We start from the raw sequence: 18,381 nt of genomic DNA, 5'->3' as shown, positions 1-18,381 counted from the left end.
AAGCAAAGTTCACACCAGCTCTTTTTCATGAAGGCTACAAGAAATGTGTACAGATACCATCATTTAGGAATCAGAAAGCAAATTAGTCCTCTCTGGAAAGGGTCATGTGGCTTGGGCTCTAGAAATAGTGAATGTCTGGAACACAAGTTCTTTGAGGTGTGGCTGAGGGACCTGGGGTTGTTCAGGCTCGTTTAGGTGGAGTCACCACCCTTGGAGGTGTTTAAGGAAAGACTGGATGTGTAGTGCCCATGTCCAGTTGACATGGTGGAGTTCAGTCATTGGCTGCTCTCAGTGATCTCAGAGGTCTTTTCCAACCTAATTAATTCTGTGATTCGATAGAGCCTCATTTAGTACGAAGGCAAGGCAGCTCCGGGCTTCGCAGGCTCCAAGCAGCAGACCTCACTGCCCCGGCCTCCTCCCGCCTTGGCAGGGCTGCGGCCGGCACCTCTCCTAACCGGGATGGCCGCGCCCCGGGCGCTCCCAGCGCGGGCCCGGCCGGGCTCCTCCGCAGCTGTGGGGCCGGGCCGGGGCGTGCCGGGGCCGCCCCCGCTGCGCCGCGCTGCTTTAATGCGGCCCGGGCGGCCCCGGCCTGCTGAGCACCATGCTGCGCGCTCGCCGCCGGGGCCGGCCGGGGCCCGCGGGCAGCGCCCGGCAGGGCGGCCTCGCCTTCTACGTGCTGTGGGCTCTGCGGGAGCCGCCGCGGCGGCTCGGCAGGTGCGGCCGGTGCCTGTCGGGGTTGGGCTCCCCTGTTGGCCGGGGCACCCGCGCGCCATGCCGTGGCCCTCTCTGGAAATGCCGCTGCCCGCGTGGCTGAGCTGCTCCAGCCCCTGGCGGCTCTCCCTTCCCACCGGTCATCTCCTTCCCTGCTTCCTTGCGTGATTTCATCTTTAAATGACACAAGCCCTCTCCTTTTCGCCCTTCCCTGGCTTAAAAGTGTTTTCAGGCGTTTTCATACATTTCTTCACCTTTTATTTTACTCCTTGATTACTGTCTCTCATTTTTCTCCCCTTCCTTTTGCAGCCATTCCAGCCAGATGGGTTTCCAGGCTTGGCTGCCCCTGCCCTTGCCAAAGCAGCTGGTGGTGTTTGGACTGGGCGACTGGAGCTGCTACTCTCCGGACACGAGCATGGCAGTGGATGTGCTGGTGTCCCCAGGCGTCGCGCCACAGCGGCTCGGCACGCTGGAGCCCACCCGCAGGTTCAGTAGGAGCCAGGGTGTCAGGAGGGGCATGCTGGAAAAGCTTTCTCATCTCTGGTGCTGCCTGATTCTGCTGCCGCTGCCCAAAAGCCGTGTGGGCCTGCTGGTCCTCCACCATGGTGTTTTCCTCTAGCGATGGTTCCTTTTGGCTGCTTTCAGGGCTGGATCTCTTTTGGCTTTGGGCTGTTATCATCTAGTATGGGAGCAGGAATTTTGTCCTGGTCAGTGTCAGTTGTGGGCTGAAAAGCCATGGTCCCTTGTGCAGGTCTCTGGTGTGGGAAGATGAGTGGAGAACAGATCTTTTCATGGCCTCGTTGAAAGAGATGGACAAAGGCAACCCTGTGAGGCTTGTTCTGACTGTTCATGGACAGGTAAAAGAATTGACATTCTTCTCTCTTCCTGTCCAGGGTCCCAAATGTTGTCACTTCTTAGCCCCAGAATCTCCTTTTTGGCTCTCCCTTTCCTTCTCTGCTACTCCAAGGTAGAGCTGACAAACATGGATCTGTTAATGCACATCTGTGCTGAGCCTGAAAGCTCTGTGATGCTCCAGGCCTATCCTCTGAACACAGTTTTGCCAGAACACCTTGTGTGTCACAGGAGATGGGCAGCCAACAGTTGTTCACTTCCAGTCCCACGCTCTCCTGAGTCTTTGGCACTTACATAGTGAGCTGAAGCCACTGGATTTAGCACCTTGCAGTGCCTGGCTTTTCTTTTCCTTGCTTGTTTTGTTGGTGTGGGAGATGAAAGGTAAGTTATTCTTTTGCAGGGATTCTGTCCCTTGCAAGACATGTTTTTGCTCATCCTTTCTGTGGACGGAGGCTAACACACTTAGCGTTCTGTTGCTGTTTCTGCTGCAGCTGCTCCGAGGTGTCTCCAGCAGTACACCTGTCCATCCCTTCCTTGTACCAGAGACCAGCCAGTCACCAGTGCTCCCAGCAGATAATAGGCCCCTTGGCCAGGACCTGGAGAATCCTACTGGGGTATGTGTGTTTTGGAGTCACCTTGTTATTTCACTTTTTTCTTAGTATCTTCTCCCTCACCGGTAGCCATTCAGTTATGTCTAGCTGAAATATTTGCTGCCATTTTTTTGGTGGAGATATGGCTAAGCAAGTTCTGGAGCCAAAGTTTCTCTTGTACTGAAGAGATACAGTCTCCATTGAAATGCCTTTTTAAACTTTGGATATAGTAGTCCTTGGTGGGATGGTCACCCAGCCCCTTCATTCCTAGCACAGATAGCCTTTTTGCCCTTCCATGTTTTAGCTGTGCCCAGCAGCCAGCAGTCTGAAAGCTGACTACAGCACACAGCAGCAGATAGCTGCATTGCTCAGCATCTGTTTGGCAGCTGACACTGATGGCATGTTGGCTCTTAAAACTCAATGGAAAGATGAGCCTAAAAACAGTTGCCACATCTCTGGCCCAGTAAGATGCAATTCACAGTAGCCTCAGGTATCTTTCTTTGGGGCTGATTTGGCTGGGACTCATGTCACAGGTTAAGAGTCAGAGCTCAGAGGTGGCTGCCAGAGCATCCAGGCCTGTGAAGAAGGATGTCTGGCCACTGCTGAGGACCGTGGTGGTACCCTGTGCCCTGAAGTCACCAGCTGGGAAGGTGGAATCCAGTGAGGCCTGGAGGAAGAGTCCTGACCAAGGACCACCAAGATTCCTCTCCAAAAAGCCAAGAAAAGTTTTATTTGAACCCACAGCATCTGAGAGAGATCTTGATGAAGAAGGTAACTTTGGTAGCTTTTAACTTTATTTTACAGATCTTGTCTGAATGATCTGTCAGTGCTGCTGGGCTGCATCTTTGTATTCCATTTTCTCTATGTACCTCCAAGGCATGATGGGCTTGTATGTTTGACTTTGAAATACTGAGAAGGCTCTTTATTCCTGGATCAGCTGTTTGATGAGTTTTTGCCTGCTGGGACAAGGCCAGAAATAGAACATGGACTATATCATCTTAGTGCCACCACTTTTTACTGTGACATAATGCCTATATTTTCATACAAGTAGAAGTGTTTTATAAATTAAGGCAAATATTGCTAACCTTGCTTTACAAAAGAGTAAATCGAGGCACAAGAAAGTTACCTACTGTGATGTTCTGTAACCTCTGCATTAGTCTGTTTGTACCCCTGCTAATAGCATACCACTTGGTCTACAGAAGACACTGTTTATTATTATAGTATAGAGAATACAAAAAGGAATGTGTATATATCTATATATATATATATGTAATTAGTATAATTGTACTGGCTTTTGAGTAGTGAGAAGGTAACTGCCAAGGGGTTTGGAAACAAAATCTTAGGCTTCTGGAGTGGGAATTTCAAGTCAACGCAAGCGTGACCAAGTTTGTGTCTAAAAGTTTGGCAATAACTTAGTGGTTCCCATAAGAAATTACTTATTGGGTCTTGCCTTGCTTGTCATAAAGGCAAATATAGTTTCATCATAAGTTTTTCTGCTGCAGGCAGTGTGAGAAGGGGGGAAATTAACTTCTATCAGAGGGATAAAATGCAATGGTGACAGCATTTGGCAGTCAGAGGAAGTGTGCCCTGCTCTTACCTATTCTGCGTTTCTTCTGATGAGAATTCATGATTCTTGGTCTTGCACCTTGTTTGTTGCAGTGAGGTAGCTTTGTGCTGGAGGCTGGAGGAAGGAAGGTCAAAGGGCTCTTACATAGTGGAGCTGAGCACTTTTCACAGTATGTCTGCTGGCTGCTTTATGGGGCTGTCTCTGTGTTCCCTCTGCAGATCTGGCGGTGAAGGAGTTGCAAGGTGAGGATTTGGTTCCTAGACCCTGGTTTGTCTTATCAGTCACTCAGTGATGATATTCCTTCCCTTCATCATCAGAAGCCTCCCATGCTTCATCCTGTATCTCCCCAGTGATCAAGAATAACAAGTAGGTCGTGTGTATATACTGTTCTTCTTCATGCAATTGCCATCAGTGCTTCCAGTACTGTCAGGCTCTCAAATATGTTTCTTTAGCCCCTCTGAATCTCAGGCATACCTCTGTGTGCATAGCTCTCTGAGGAAAAAAGGTAAGATATGAAATAGACTTTGATTTAAAAGTATTTTTTTAGCTTGCTTAGCCAACTGCAGGGGCCTGGGAGGGGAAGGGAGGAGGAACAGAGCAGTGCAAGGAATACCTCTGGAAGCAGCTCCAGGCTTCTGGTTGTTCTCTCTTAGGCACTGACAAGCTGTCCCTGGGTAGCTTTCCCTCACAAGGAATAGCGCAGGGTGGGTAGCACAACGGGGATATCCACTTCTGGAGATGGGGTACTACATGGGGGATATCCAAGCCTGTCTGAAGTGGCAGCCTGAATGCATCCTACATTGAAGTGAAGTGACATCCTGAATGCAGCTACTCCTTGCTCCTGAGGTCTCTCGAAGTACAGCAATTATTCCCCCAAGCCAACTGAAAGTATTCCTTGGGGAGGTATGTCTTTTTCCCCTGCAGAGGGCAGGGGCCCTTGCCTTACCATTTCCCCCCTCTGAGCATTCAGGTGGCTTGTTCTCCCCAGCAGGGAAGGGAGCTGAGGGTGTCTTGTGCGACTGCTCACAGGCCTGTGCTCTTCCCTCCCCAGGCAGTCCCAGCCCTCGGTGGTGCCATGCCATGTGCCTCAGTGACCTGGGGACAGCTGTTCTCATTGGTGGAGAAGGTGTCAATCAACAGGCCTGCAGGGATGCTCTCTGGAAGCTGGAAATTGGTGGGGACTTAAGGGTTGTGACAAGCAGTGGGGACAGTGGGACTCGAGGATAGCTCATGCAGATGGGAGGGGGTACTTGGGCATCTGTGTGTATGTAGGGGACAGCAAAGGCATCACATCTGGCATGTCACCAGGCTGAGCTGACAGCACAGAGTGCTTTATGAGACTCTGGGATTGTACATGAGAGCCCTCTAGGAGCTAAGGTACAAGTTCTGGAAAGAGCTGGAATTTTAAGGGGTAAAATTAACAGTGCAGTTTGCCGTCTGTGTGTGGTGACTGGTGTGGAAGTGTGAGATACAATTCCAGTGCCTTGAGTCTTTCTACACCTCACTGGTCTTCTCTTTCACCTTGCTATTCCCCATCATTCCTTACAGAAGCAATTCTGTATGAGTTCCCTCTAACCCTGAATCAAAAGAGAGGAGGAGACAAAGGGAGCAAGGTTTTGAGTAAAGATTTTACAGCATATTCTTTAAATCTAGATAAATCAAGGCCATTTTTGAACTCCCACACCATGTGTCTGCTGTTGCTCCCACAGACAGTGATTTATGGCTTCCAGTGGGTTTCCAGCTACAAAGTGCCATGCCATCATGCTTGCATGGTCACACAGCTACCTACGACCCTGACACCAAGCGTATCTACATCTTTGGGGGCATAAGGGAGGACAAAGACTATGGCAGCATCTACATTCTGGACACAGTCACCTGGAAATGGCTCCTTGTGGCTGTGAGTACTGCCTCTCTTCCAAGACAAAAGTGCAGGAGGAGTGGCAGGTTCTGCCTGAATGTGGCAGTCCCATGTGCCCATGTCCTTAGTCCAGTCTTGGTCCACTGTTGGTACAGGTTGTCTGAGATGCATAGTTGGGTTTGACAGGTATTAAGAGGCTGTGTTGAAAAACCACATGCTGAACAGAAACCAGGAGCTGTGCCTACAAAGAATGAAGCAATGGCCGAAAGTAGTTGCTGCAGAGGGCTGTGCTTGACCAAGCTCAGTGGTGGGAGGTACTGTACAACAGCAGAGGGAAATGGCCTCTCATTTTATATGGTGTTGTTGAGAGCAGCACTAGGTGGTGAGGTGAAGAGCCAGCCTTCTCAAATCAGGAACTGCCCTGAGTACAGCAGAATTCTGAGGCCTTGTCACATGGGACTGTCTGTCTCTTTCCCGATAAAGCACAAAATGGCTTTTACAGAGTAAGCCTGCATGAGATCTTTCTGGTTCCTCACATCTTCTGAGGAAGGTGTGGGAGGCTGACTTCGTTTTCTTTTTAGAGCATTCTGGTGGTGTAGACCATGCAAAGAATGTACTGTCTTCCTGTGCAGCAAAGCTCTGGCTGGGGAGCCAATAAAGTGAAAACTGAGACTTGTCAAACTCATTGCATGATGTGGGCCCCTTTCTTATGGGTCATGCAGCAAATAATGCACTTCTTGTAACAAATATATATTGAAATCTTTCTAGGCTAAAGGGAGGATACCAGTGCTCACCTACCACAGTGCAACTATCTACCACAAGGAGCTCTTTGTTTTTGGAGGAACTTTCCCCGGAAAGACATCACTGGCAGTTGCACCCTGCAGCAATGTGCTCTATGTCTTCAATCCAGAGGATGAAATTTGGTATCAGCCCATTTCAGAAGGGGAGAAGCCTCTGCCTAGGCTTGGGTGAGAGTGCTTTAATTCCAGCTATCCAAAAATAGTGCAGGAAACCTCTGCTTATCTTCCCTCCCACACCAGTGTGATTTCTTAATTAAGTGATCATTTTCCACTATGTACCCCTTAAGATAGGGCTGTGTTTAGAGCAATGGAATTCTCAGTACCTCCTGTTGTGAAACCTGGTGGGATTTTGTCCCAGGTGTAGACTGAAGCTGTGGCAGCCCAGCAGAAGAGGCCAAGGCTAAAATGGAAGTTTTGGGAACTTGATGAAGATGATTTATTAATTTGCTTGCTCTCTGCCCAGGCATTCAGCTACTCTATTGAAAAACAAGCTCGTGATTTTTGGCGGTCAGAGGACTTCTGTCTACTTCAGTGACATGCACATTCTGGATCTGGGTAAGAAAGTCTGTGCCTTGGGAAGGTCTGTTCCAACACAGGGACTTGGGAGTGAGGTGTGCTCAATGGAAAAATAGCAGTAGCATTATACAAATTCCTGATTAGGCAATGCAGATGAAAAACTATGGGTTAAAAAAACCCTTTCTCAGGCAATAAGGGAGGGAATGAAGAAAAAACAATGGCTTTTGGGGAAGAAATTGGGTAACAGAGAAGGCAGAGGCATTGTTGATGTGGCAGAGTATCTTAAGTTTGTCTAGTTATGAGGCTGAGGTTTTGGGACATCTCACCTGCCTTTTCTCTGTCTGTCAGGTTTCATGGAGTACACGTCAGTCCCCCTCCTGGCAGGACAGCCTTCTGCACGTTGGTAAGATTCTATTGCAGACCCAGGAGCTATCTTCTGTCATTTCTCTTTGAAGCCAGGTTTAAACAGTGCTTGTGATCAGACCCAGCTGCATATCTCTGTTCCATTAGTCAAAATACAGTGGATCTTCTCTCCACTGTGAGGCCAGGAGTTCCTGTGCTGTCCTCATTGGTGCCTGGATAGTGTGGGGGGATATTCCTTAGTCTCCCTGGAAAACTGTCTTTCAGGCTAGGGTAAGTTTTCTGCTGTGTGCTAGTAAACTGTATGGCCTGCTGTTTTGTCTTCACAGTGCCTGGAGAGGTGCTGTACCACACAGAGGAATAAACTCCTGTACCAGGACTATGCTGTTCCTAAAGGGACAGAATTGCTCACTAGAACAATGATCTAAATCAATGCAGAGCCCAGCTAGCCTGTTATCTCACCCCACAGAGCACAGCATAGGAGCTTTGTTAGCTTTTTCTGAGATTGCTCTTCAGTCCTGACGTGCAGTGGCAAATATCTCTTTTAGGGTTATTCTGCAAGGTTTCTCTCTCTCTTCTGCTTTTCTCTCAGGGCAGAGAGATGCAGAAGCCAACTTTCTTCCTGCAGTGTAAGCCCCCAGTCCTGATCAAGTCTTCCTGAAGCTTAAGCCTCCTCCTGATGAAGTCTGACAATCCCTGCCCATTGCTGACTGAGGCCATCCCCGCAGGTTTTGTTGTAGTCACCTTTTGACTTTGCTTTGGTCACAGTTTTCATGCTGCTCTGGCTGTGTCGGACCAGAAGGTTCTGATCAGTGGAGGCTGCAATGCCAGAGGAGCCTTGCATGATGCCTTTGTCTTCCACCTAGGTGAGTGCCCTGTTTTGATAGCTGAAGGTGACTCTGGGGCTGCAGTGGTGTTTCTGAACACCTAGTCTAGTCCATTTGTCTCATCCCTTACACTAGGAATGGGCTTGTCAGTATTGATATCCCCTTTCCACTTCAGATACCCTTTCATGGAGCACAGTGATCCACCACGACCTCTGCTCTGTTCCCCGAGCTGGCCACACATTGCTTGACCTGACTCCCACCCATTTGATGGATATGGATAAGGAGAACAAAGAGGAGCAGAAGCTGCACACAGTGTTGGTCTTTGGGGGCTCAAACTGTGCTGGGACCTTTTATAACAGCACACTCAAGATCCAGTTGGACCTAGGATAATTCACAATTCTCTGAATGAGCCTGAACAGCAAGGCTCTTCACCAGCCTAAATACAGATATGGATGGCAATAAATGAGTCCAAGCAACATGGTAGTCCAGGTATCTGTATGTAGATGAATGGCACCTTGGTACAGGAGATTGTGGGTTTGTAAAGTTTGAAGGCCATAGGTATTGTTTTCCTAGGGTACCTGATATAGAGTATCTGGGCTCAGGTGCCAAAACATTCAGTGGGATCTGAGGTGACTCTGCACAAGAACACAAACAAAGGTTATGGGTTCCTTTCTTGCCCTACAGGTTTTAGCTGGAATTCCCAGGGTGCTTTCAGCTTTGTTAGGTGACTTAGGTGTTTGGTTTCATTTGGGATGAGTGGAATGGTATTTACTGCTGCTCTTTTACAGTAAAAGTACAGGCATGATTCTGGTTTGGAGGGAATCTGGGGTGGGATTTCCTTGGGAAACATTCTGCAGCTGAAGGCTAGGAAACCACCTAGAGCAGTATCTGAGGATGGGAAAAATAAGAGAACATAAGTTTCATTGTAGGGGAGAGAGCTGGTTGTGCCTTGCTGTCTTAAGGCACCATCACCTAGCTTTGCTCTAGGCAGACCTTTTATAAGTTCTGTGTGACTGCTCTTGTTATTGCAAGGGGTGACAGAGTTGCCAACTTGACTCTTTCAAGACCCCAACAATGGCTTAGCTATATTCCATCAGAGACTAGATGTGATTGTTTATATCCATGGAACTGATGACTGTGCTGTGGCTCTGAGGCAGCTCCAAGGATAAGCACACTGTGTACACTGATTCCCTGATGATCTTTCTGTAGATGGTAGAATGAAGTAGCCCCTGTGGGGAGTACAGACAGTTGTTTGTGGCCACATTCCCCAACCCAAAGCCATACAGAGGGAACTTCTGATCATTATGGATACTTCTGCTTTAATCTGCTTCATGGAGATAGTTTTTTCTATGCAATCTATTAGCTGCAGGTATTCCAGCACAGGCATAGCTCCTGGAAGTCATCCACACTACTTCCAGGTCCTCTGTCCTTCCCATCCAGATGAAAGGGAAACAGTAGTACTGGGGTTTCCTACTGGCACTGAAGTCGTACTCATCCTGTAGGTGTTGTCTTCTTTATCATGGCAGCTTTCTAGATTTAGTGAGTACAAGGGCTTCAAGCTCGCAGCTCTGCAGGAGTATCTGGCTGCCGGGAAGGGTGGCTTATTTTGAAGGCCTCTAACTCCAAGAGAGCTTTATTTATTCTGGTTATTGTGGGATATGGACCCATGTCCACTTTGAATCTGTAAAAAGAAAAGAATCTGTGAAGTACTATGAGTTGGGGAGCCAGTGCAGCAGTGAGCTGAAGTGCAGAGCAGTGTGATAGGCCTGCCTAGGTATGAGAGAATCTCACAGGCATTTGTACTAACAGAAAAGGTCCATCCTTGTAGGTTTACAAACAAATTCTAGAGAGATTAATCGGTGCCTGGAGAGGTTGTCAAGTCTCCTTCTCTAGAGATACTCAAAACCCAGCTGGATGCAATCCTGTGCCACTTCCTCTAGCAGGGAAATTTGATTGGGTGACCTCCAGAACTCCCTTCCAACCCCAATCATTCTGTGATTGTGTGATTTTCACCAGATTTTTACATAATGTGCAGCACAAGGTAAGAAAACACTGCTTTTTCTGGGAATCATGCAGCCATTACTTGCATGTGTTTAAGGCTTTAAATAAAGTGTGATTGATCTTTCCTTCTGTGTGCAGTGTCAGAATAAAGCAAAGAGGGGCAGAGAACATGGAGTGGGGGCAACCTCAGCTTTTCTAAGGTCTTAGATCAGGTTTCCCCAGGGGCCTATAAGAGGAGACCACAATTCATTACTTCCAAAAGAGACAGTATTTATGATATAGGAAAACTCATGGAGAGAAGAAACATGAGTGGATAGGGCAGGCAGAAGGGATACTTTCTAACAGGCATAGGGAGCAGCAGAAGGTAAACTCTGACAGCCCAGCATAAGTAGGTGTGTTGAAGAATATCTCAAACTTAGCCTTAATTACCTTTCAGCATTGGCAACTTGAGGCACTAAACACAGATCAGCCATGGAAACCTGCAAATATAGCAGAGAAAAGAGGTTAGAATAACTCAGAGCCTCTCCCCTCACACTTCCCAGTGGTGGCAGGCTTTGAGACCAGCACAGAAATTATTTTATCAGCCAGTACAGAGGAGTGGTTATGATGATCTAATTATTTAATTCAGCATTAATACTACAGCAACAGTGTAAGAAAAAGAACTTCATTTCAGTTACTAGTAGAAGCCATAAGCTTTTAGGGAACTTTATATTTACCAGCTGATCATTATGACCTCAAGGACACTGTGCTTCTATGGCAACTGCCTCTAAGCAAACACGTCTGATGGCAAGCTGCAGAGGGAGGTGATGGAGGGAGAGGGGTGTTTGCATGGCTGGAAAAAGTTAAGTAAATTTTGCTTGTTTGCACTGCTGGAGTATCAAGCAGATCCTGCCAGTGTCAAGGCTTGATATGTGATAGGGCCTCTGTACACAGGCTCAGAGACTTGCAATCTGAAAGGAAGACTTAATGGCAGTGCTGCTGATTGCCTGTCTGCACAGACAGAGGCAGCTGCTCCCACCCTGCTCCCCAGGTCACGAAGCCTGGGTGCCTCTCAGAGCACATGTTATTCTCCAACATTAGATTTTGTAAGTAGGGCTCCATAAGGCTGCTACTAGACAATCCCCTGCATCCCAGAAAAATGCAGGAACTTTCATTTTTTCTAAGGCTTTTACAGGAAAGATCTTTTGCCTGGCAGCAGAACTAATAAATGGAAAGTAAATGGAAAAGGCTTGAGCTGCTTCTAGTTTGGTAAGGGTCAGAACAGCTTTTATGTGAGCTCTGTGAAATCTCTCCATATTAAAATTGGATGATCAGAGCAGAAAAATACAATTTGATTAAAAGTTCCTTAGAACAGAGCTAAGAACTGAACCCATGTTTCTTGAGCCAAGCTTTGCCTGTATTACAGGACATGTTGAAGTCCAAATCCCATAAAGATGAAATGATAGATCATCTTTTTCCATATTCTCTAGTACCAGCCATATCCTAGATACAGCTGCAGAATCTGCCCATCAGCAGGTTATAGGCAGGGACAAGTAAACATCTCCATAACTCTCTGCCAGTCAGTAATGGCCTAAGTAGGATCTATGCATCTGTTCTTTGTTATGGTGAAGGCACTCCATGTAATTCTAGGCACTGGATGGGGTTGTGCTCGTCTCCTCAAATAATTTTCTCTCCTGTTTTAGGGGAAGATACTGGGGTTTTCAGTCCTGCAGTAGCACACAGGGCTCTCTCAGATACTTACTTCATCCCCCACACAGTAGCGTCCAGCAGTGTGCTGCAGAATCTGCTCCAGTGCTGTCAAGAGAGGTAGTACACTGGAATGAGGCATTGGAAAAGTCAATTGAAAGGGACACCAAACACTTTCTAGATTGGGAATTAGGTACAAGGGCATCTTAATCCCAAGAAGAGTATGAAAAAGGAGCATTTTGGGACACAAACTGGAAGGAATGGAAATCTTACTATAGTGTTATGGGAGTCTTTAGGGTCCCTTGGCTTTTTTAGACCCAGGGTGATTTCAGCTGCTTTAGACAGTGCACTTGAAGTACTGCAAGGATAATGCAGAAACACGTGACTGGGGAGGGGAGAAATGCAAAGATTTAGTCAGTTTGTGTCTGCCAGGAAGTGAAGATGGGCCTGTCATTGCAGTACATGGGGGAAAGAATTTTGAGGGAACCCAAAGCACTTTATATCTCTCAAAAAGGCAAAGAAATACTCTGCTACTTGCTAGACTCTGTTTGCTATTAGGTGTCCAATTACAAAAGCGTATCTATCTATATATATGAAGAACTTTAGAAATGCTGTGAGCCCTGGTGCTTCAGAATGAATCAACTGCTGCACTGTGTGCAGCATGGCACCAGGCTTCCCCTCTTCCATGTGCAGCAGTGGAAGTGTTCTGTGCACATCTTTCCTCTGAGATCCTGGGGAGCTACTAGTCCTGGACAGGAGACTCTGGGCAGGAAGAGCACTGTCTCTGACAGCAAAGCAGGACCCCAGCACACCAGCCTAGGAACATCTGTGGTTCTACTTGAAAAAGGCAAGTAGAATGCCAGTGGTGCAGCATTTTTGTAAGGTCAGCCAAAATACTTATCATTTTGGATGTGGGATGTACCTTGAAAGCCAGACATGATACAGTTCTGGGCCCATTCCATTTTTTTCTCCCCCATTTGTTTCAGGACACTCAGGTTCTGTGAAGGCAAAGCAATCTCTAGGTTAGATAACTACTGCTGGCTGGATCTTACCCACTGTGTCATCCAGTGGAGGAGAGGGGAGATGAGGAGTTGCCAAGGGTGAACCCCTGGCCGGAGTTCACTTGGTTGGGTCAGCCCTGACCTCACCTGCACCAAATCATGCACCCTGCTGTATCCTTCTCTTGGCACTACCCTTCTGTAACAGTTACCAGGGTATCCCTTTGCCTCTTCCCTTTCGGCTGCTCAATTCTCTTCTTCCTAAAATGTCCTAGACTCAGCAGTAAAACCATATGGATTCAGCTGTTTCTGGAAAGAACTCTGGGATGCTATAGGATTTGCTGTGTTGGAAATACTATATTGGTGCCATTGGTATCTAGATCAGGCAGAGGTTAAGCAGATTTTATCTGCTAGCACACTAATCTGAAGTTCTGCCACCCGGTTGGCTGGCAAGAATTTAAGGAGACTGAGAATTTCAGAGACAGAAATCCTGTCTGATTTTCTCATTTGCATGGATCTGACATGGCAGTACCTGGAGAGGCTGAATGCCAGAGACAATGTGATCAGCGATCATTCTGACTTGGGCTCTCTTCTTTGGATCCTGGGGCAGGAGCCTGGGGTGAGGATGTGTCTCTTCTAGGTAATTAATTATAGCTAGCTGTAATAAACAAAGAGATAATGGGAGGTTATTGGAGAGCCAAGCAAAACCTCACATTCTGGACACCTGGGAAAGGGGAGCTGATCCAAGAGAATACAACAGCTTTTGAAGTTTGCAGTTTGTTACCAACCCAAAGAACAGAATAACCCCTCTGACCTGTCATTTGTTCCAGCTGTAATTTCAGGCAAACCATGGAACAGCCATCAAAGTCAGACTACAAACTGCTTAGTGAAAGGTGGAGTTATGAACCACAGCAGAATTGCACTTAAATCCTTGACAGTAGTTTCCCATCAGGGAATATGTGCTATTTCTCTTCCCAAGTGGGATCATAAATGCCACCTCTTTTCCAATGTATAGGTGAGAGCTCTGGGGAAAAAGATGGGACAAAGCCATCCCATCCAGACTGGGTAGCAGGCTGGAGTAAAAGGTTAACAGGGATGTGGCTGATAACTCACTGACTGAGAAAGGGTGATGCCATCAATTTTCAAGGCTGGGACTTGCTGCATTGGATTCAGTGCCTTGAATTCAGCAGAAAACTGTGGAAACAAACCTGATATTACTCTACAGCAATAAGAATTCTTCTTCCTTGTTTTCTTCACAAAGAACCCAGTTACCAAATTTTCTTCCTTCCTCCTTTTTCTTTCTACCTTAATACTAATTTTTGCAGTAAATGATGCTATTGGCATCATTTATACTATTAGCCTACTATTAGCCTACATCATCTATACTATTAGCCTACAGCAAGCCCTCACTGAGGCTCAGCGATCACTGCATCCTGGCCCAGACTGCCTTATCTCTTGATAAAGCACCACTGCAATGCCCAGTGGTAGTGCATCAGTGCCACCATTACTGTCCCAGTTGTCCAACTTTACCTCAGCCCATACCAGCCCCATTGAGCCAGTGGTACCCTGAGGTGCACAACTCCCTCCTATGGACCCCCAAGTAAGGCCTCAGTGAAGATCTCTTTTGGCAACCCATCTCTTCCTTTTGCAGCCCCCTACAATATAATACATGAACTTTTCTAGTGCTAATCTTAAATCTCCTAATGACCCCTAAGTTCAGTACCCTGGAGAGAGCAGTGGTATTTTTATCCTTACCTGCTGTCCTCCATCCTTAATGAGGTTCACTGGGACCAGGTCATAGGAAATTCCTTTCAGAGCCAGTGCTAGGGAGAGCAGAGTGTACAGCTTCAGGCAGCTACACTGGAACCAATTTCATTGGTAATGGGCTCAGGAAAATGTTATCATCTACATTTGAAAAAAGACCCTATCCCTCAAGGAGGGTGGCCTGAGTCCACTGAGAAGACAGTGCTCTGGCAAATGAAGGACCAAAGTACTAAAGACCAGTCCTGGCAAAACCACTGCATTTTTCAAAATAAGCTTTGCAACTCTTTGCAGCACAGTCCTTCCTGATTCAGCTTATAGATGGCAGAACCATGTGCTCACCTTTAAAACCTTTCTGTCTCAGTACAAGCAGGAACCATTCCCAGCCATTTTTAGGTCTCAAGACCTGGGCAAGATAGAGTCTGGGGTAGTATCATGAAGCCCTCTTATCTGTTCCCCTCTATGCCACCTGCTCCAGCTGCTGTCTTTCCCTCCCTCCCCACGGGGAGATGCTTCACTGTTCCAGGCTCATGTTTGCTGACTTCTCTGTTAATAAGTGATTGATTAATTGGGTTAGTGAAGGGGAGGATATTGCAATACTGAGACAAAAAAGAGAGATGAACATTGAATCTTACCGATTCGCACTCTCCAAGAACAGGAACTTCGGAAATAGCTGTACAGTATTGGCTGGGAAGAGAAAGATAAAAGGGTTATAGGCTGGGAGCACCAGAGTGTTGAATGTAAGAAAAGAATGCATGAGCAGAAGGCGTTTTAGGAACTCTAAGACAGGGGAGAACGATGTTTGGAGGAGAGAAGGCGGCTTTCTGAAAGTAACTGTTCCTGATTTGGGCATACAGGTAGCTTCACTGTCTCTCAAAACAGCCTTCTCATTATCCAGTTGCACCTGATGTTTCCAGCAATGCACAAATGACCTTGAAATTAGTCCCTATAAAGCTTCCCTCTTTGTCCCTATCCAATATTGCTAACTTCTATCCCATCTTAGATTTCTGAAACAATTTCTGTACAGATTGTGCCAAGCACCTGGGTATTTGCATGGTATGAAATAGCTTTTCCAGCCATTCAGGGAAAAGCGTATTTGCATGGTATGAAATAGCTTTTCAGGGAAAAGACAGATTTCTTTCCAAACAAGAAGAGCTTCTGCTGTTTGAGATGAAAGCCATGAAGACAACACGATTCATCTCTACCTGAACTATAATGCTAAGGCAGCCTTCCCAGATGCTTCCACCCTGTCCAAACTCTCACCTTTTCAGATGCCATGGTAAGTGTGTGCAGTTGTCTCCAGAAATAAAACCAACTTCTGTGTTTTCCCTTTTAACTCAGCTGGAATGGGAAAAGGCTTCTCTCCTAAAACCAATGAGGAAAGGACTTTGCCCCCCAGTCTGTGCCCAGGACACAAAAACCAGCCAGTCAGATTCAATCCTGAGTCACTGCAGTCACCCTCTCCCAGCCCTGATATCAAAACTATTAACCAGATTTAAACTTGGAAGCACATTTGGGAACCATTCTTATTTTTGTAACTTTTCATCCAGAAACAAATAAGGAGAGCCTGCCAGGCTGTCACCAGTTGCCAATGCAGAAATCTAACCCTGGAGAACAAAAAAAAGAAAACTAAAGCTGCATGCAGAATTTCTGTTTCACTAGGGAATGACTGCTAGCTCTGGGAATGGGCTGCCTTTGCAGGGAGATTCCAGTGTGCTCCTAAAGCTCCCCTCCCACCAGGATTGGCCAGTACAGGGGATTTTCTACATTGCAGATATAGGAGAAGCTGCTACTCTGCTCTCAGACCAACTCAGTGTAAAATAAAAGATTGTGCTTTTTTTGTGTCAGAGCCTTTTCCTTCCACACAGGAAATTGGTATCCATGTATGTCTCTAAATAAACCTGTAATCATGTCTCTCCTTGCTTACACAGAGCCCATGGCACGCCATCGCTCTCTCTGTGTCTCTACCCTCCCAAAATGCATAAAAACTTTTCCAGAAACTTAGCAGCAAGACAAAAGAAAACAGGGATATGCTCAGAAAACCAGAGACACTGGTGATTTCTGTGCTCCAGTCCTCTTTGTGAACTTCATGCTTCTCTTACAGTTTAGATTGGCTCAAATAACTTCAAATGCAGTATGTCTTTGACTAAATTACTCAGATTTATAAGTGACGAGGAAAGGGATGGAAAGTACTGGTAACACTTTAGTGGATAAAGTATGTACTGATTTTCTTAAATTCTCCTGGGATCAGGGCATTAGAAATATCAGCTATGTTCACTTTTCAACTGTCTAGCCTGCTGAGTTTCAGGGAAAGAAACAGAAACTATAGCTTCAAAAGAGAAAACAGAGCAGTCATGAGATACTAATTTTACTTGCTTTTCCTGAGGACCTAGCTAATGATTTTTTGGCTCAGAAATTCATGTCCTTTACTACATCTATTTTGGACTCTGGCCTCTCAGCTAGCAGAGATTTCTCCTGATCTTCTCTGCAGTTCTTTTTTGGTTTTACAGCCTATGCTATAATTTGGAATAAACTGTGCTATGCTAATTGCCTTGCTCTATAATTTCAAGGCACTGGAGGATTTCACCAAAAAAACCCATGGAAACCAACCCATTGTTTAGCTGGGAACTGTCTCCAGAGGCTGGGGCACAGAGAGGTCTCTTGAGTTTATGCTGTTTTGCTCCTAGCAGCAGGGCAGATCACAGGCAAAAATAATCAACTAAGAAAATACTAGAGAAAATGGAAATGCTTTGTCCTTAGTGGACAGATCCCAGAGTGACACCGTGTCTTCCTCAGAGGAAATGCAGAGTATGGTGCAGGGAAGTCTCAGGAAAGAATTTCCTGCATTTACAACCCTGTGGGGAAAAATCCCCAAAACCTGTAGTTTAGCCTGGTTGGAGCTGGGCTGATAGCAGGAGGACAGGATTTGCTTCATGTCTACTGAGAGTTCTGGTTTGGTTCTCTTTTCATTTCTGGCAATCAGTGTGGAAAGCTTGGGCTTAAATACCAGTCCAGAGTAAAAATTTGGGTAACACACTTCCCTGTTGTTAAAGACAGAAGAAACACCCCAAAGTTTGTATGTTGACCTCTTAGGTTTTCTGTCTTCTTCAGAGTCGTACGGTCTACTGCGGATACCACCTTTTTCCAGGCGATCTACGGGATGCACTTGGAAAGGCCAAATCTCTCACGTTTCCTGAGACCCAGCAAGCCCAGCAGCCTGCACAGACACCGCTCCTTGGGGGCTGGCACAGGGGACACCTCGGTGCCTGGAAGGCACAGCTTGTACTCTGCTGGGTTCAAACGTAAAGCAGAAGGGACAGATTTGCTCCTAAATTCTCAGTATCTCTTCAGCAGGACTTGGTGTGAACAGTGCACGCGAATAAAATATGGTAAGCAAGCAGCACCGCTAAAAGCATTAGCACACTAAAGCATTTTATTTAGCACGGGATTAAATTCCTTGCTTTCCACTGCGACAGATACACGGGTGCAGGCAGTGGGGGCGCGGTCCTCCCGCGACCCGCCATCCCGGCCTTCCCGGGCTGCCGGGGCGCCAGAAGCCAGAGCCGCCGACAAGGCCGAACCGAGCGAGGCCCGCGAGGCCGAAGCGGAGAGCCGCCGCCCCAAGCCCCGCTCCCACCGCCGTGGGGCCGCCATCGCCCCCGCTCCCCTCTCGCCCCGCGGGAGAGCGCGGAGCCGGCGCCGCGTACCTTGGCGTACCTTGGCGGCGGCGGCGCTCATCGCCGTCCCGGCCTCCGCTCAGGGCTCGGCGGCTGCGGGCGCCGCATCCCGGGACTGCATCCCCCGGCGTGCCCCGCGCCCCGCCCGCGCTCCGCGCCCAGGATGCGCCGCGCCCG

At 47.2% G+C, this 18,381-nt stretch overlaps 2 protein-coding genes across 5 annotated transcripts; one reads left to right on the top strand and one right to left on the bottom strand.

Annotated features, from left to right (window-relative positions):
• The first annotated feature begins 6,864 nt into the window (after positions 1 to 6,864).
• Positions 6,865 to 8,471, top strand: LOC121334595 (acyl-CoA-binding domain-containing protein 6-like). Its single transcript, XM_041401872.1, has 4 exons — positions 6,865 to 6,933; positions 7,243 to 7,297; positions 8,023 to 8,120; positions 8,257 to 8,471. Exons 1-4 carry the CDS (start codon positions 6,915 to 6,917, stop codon positions 8,469 to 8,471), a joined length of 387 nt encoding a protein of 128 aa, XP_041257806.1. The 5' UTR covers positions 6,865 to 6,914.
• A 91-nt stretch (positions 8,472 to 8,562) lies between these two features.
• GSTZ1 (glutathione S-transferase zeta 1) lies at positions 8,563 to 18,375 on the bottom strand. 4 transcript variants are annotated; one of them, XM_041401836.1, is made up of 9 exons: positions 18,245 to 18,375; positions 15,163 to 15,214; positions 14,522 to 14,589; positions 13,880 to 13,960; positions 13,299 to 13,424; positions 12,691 to 12,766; positions 11,824 to 11,876; positions 10,512 to 10,561; positions 8,563 to 9,762 (listed from the first exon to the last, which is right to left on the bottom strand). In XM_041401836.1, the coding sequence occupies exons 1-9, from the start codon at positions 18,263 to 18,265 to the stop codon at positions 9,636 to 9,638; spliced, it is 654 nt and encodes a 217-aa protein (XP_041257770.1). In that variant the 5' UTR covers positions 18,266 to 18,375; the 3' UTR covers positions 8,563 to 9,635. The 4 variants fall into 4 exon arrangements, with proteins under 4 accessions (XP_041257770.1, XP_041257778.1, XP_041257786.1 ...); XM_041401844.1 differs by having other exon boundaries at positions 18,235 to 18,364; XM_041401852.1 differs by lacking the exon at positions 14,522 to 14,589 and having other exon boundaries at positions 18,235 to 18,358.
• Between the last annotated feature and the right edge of the window lie 6 nt (positions 18,376 to 18,381).

This window comes from Onychostruthus taczanowskii, unplaced genomic scaffold (assembly GCF_017590055.1).
Source record: "Onychostruthus taczanowskii isolate IOZ18803 unplaced genomic scaffold, ASM1759005v1 scaffold1, whole genome shotgun sequence".
NCBI lineage: Eukaryota > Metazoa > Chordata > Aves > Passeriformes > Passeridae > Onychostruthus > Onychostruthus taczanowskii.
This window is presented reverse-complemented; position numbering and strand designations above follow the sequence as displayed.

What these genes read in the sequence shown, in the direction of transcription:
- GSTZ1 (XM_041401836.1), bottom strand. Translation starts at nt 18,265, where the DNA reads ATGAGCGCCGCCGCCGCCAAG. An exon ending in TATCATGTCTGGCTTTCAAG is followed by an intron (nt 11,877 to 12,690) that starts GTACATCCCACA and finishes CTCTCTTGACAG; the next exon opens with CACTGGAGCAGATTCTGCAG. An exon ending in CAAGTTGCCAATGCTGAAAG is followed by an intron (nt 9,763 to 10,511) that starts GTAATTAAGGCT and finishes TTCTTTTTACAG; the next exon opens with ATTCAAAGTGGACATGGGTC.
- LOC121334595 (XM_041401872.1), top strand. An exon ending in GGACAGCCTTCTGCACGTTG is followed by an intron (nt 7,298 to 8,022) that starts GTAAGATTCTAT and finishes CTTTGGTCACAG; the next exon opens with TTTTCATGCTGCTCTGGCTG. An exon ending in TGCCTTTGTCTTCCACCTAG is followed by an intron (nt 8,121 to 8,256) that starts GTGAGTGCCCTG and finishes TTTCCACTTCAG; the next exon opens with ATACCCTTTCATGGAGCACA.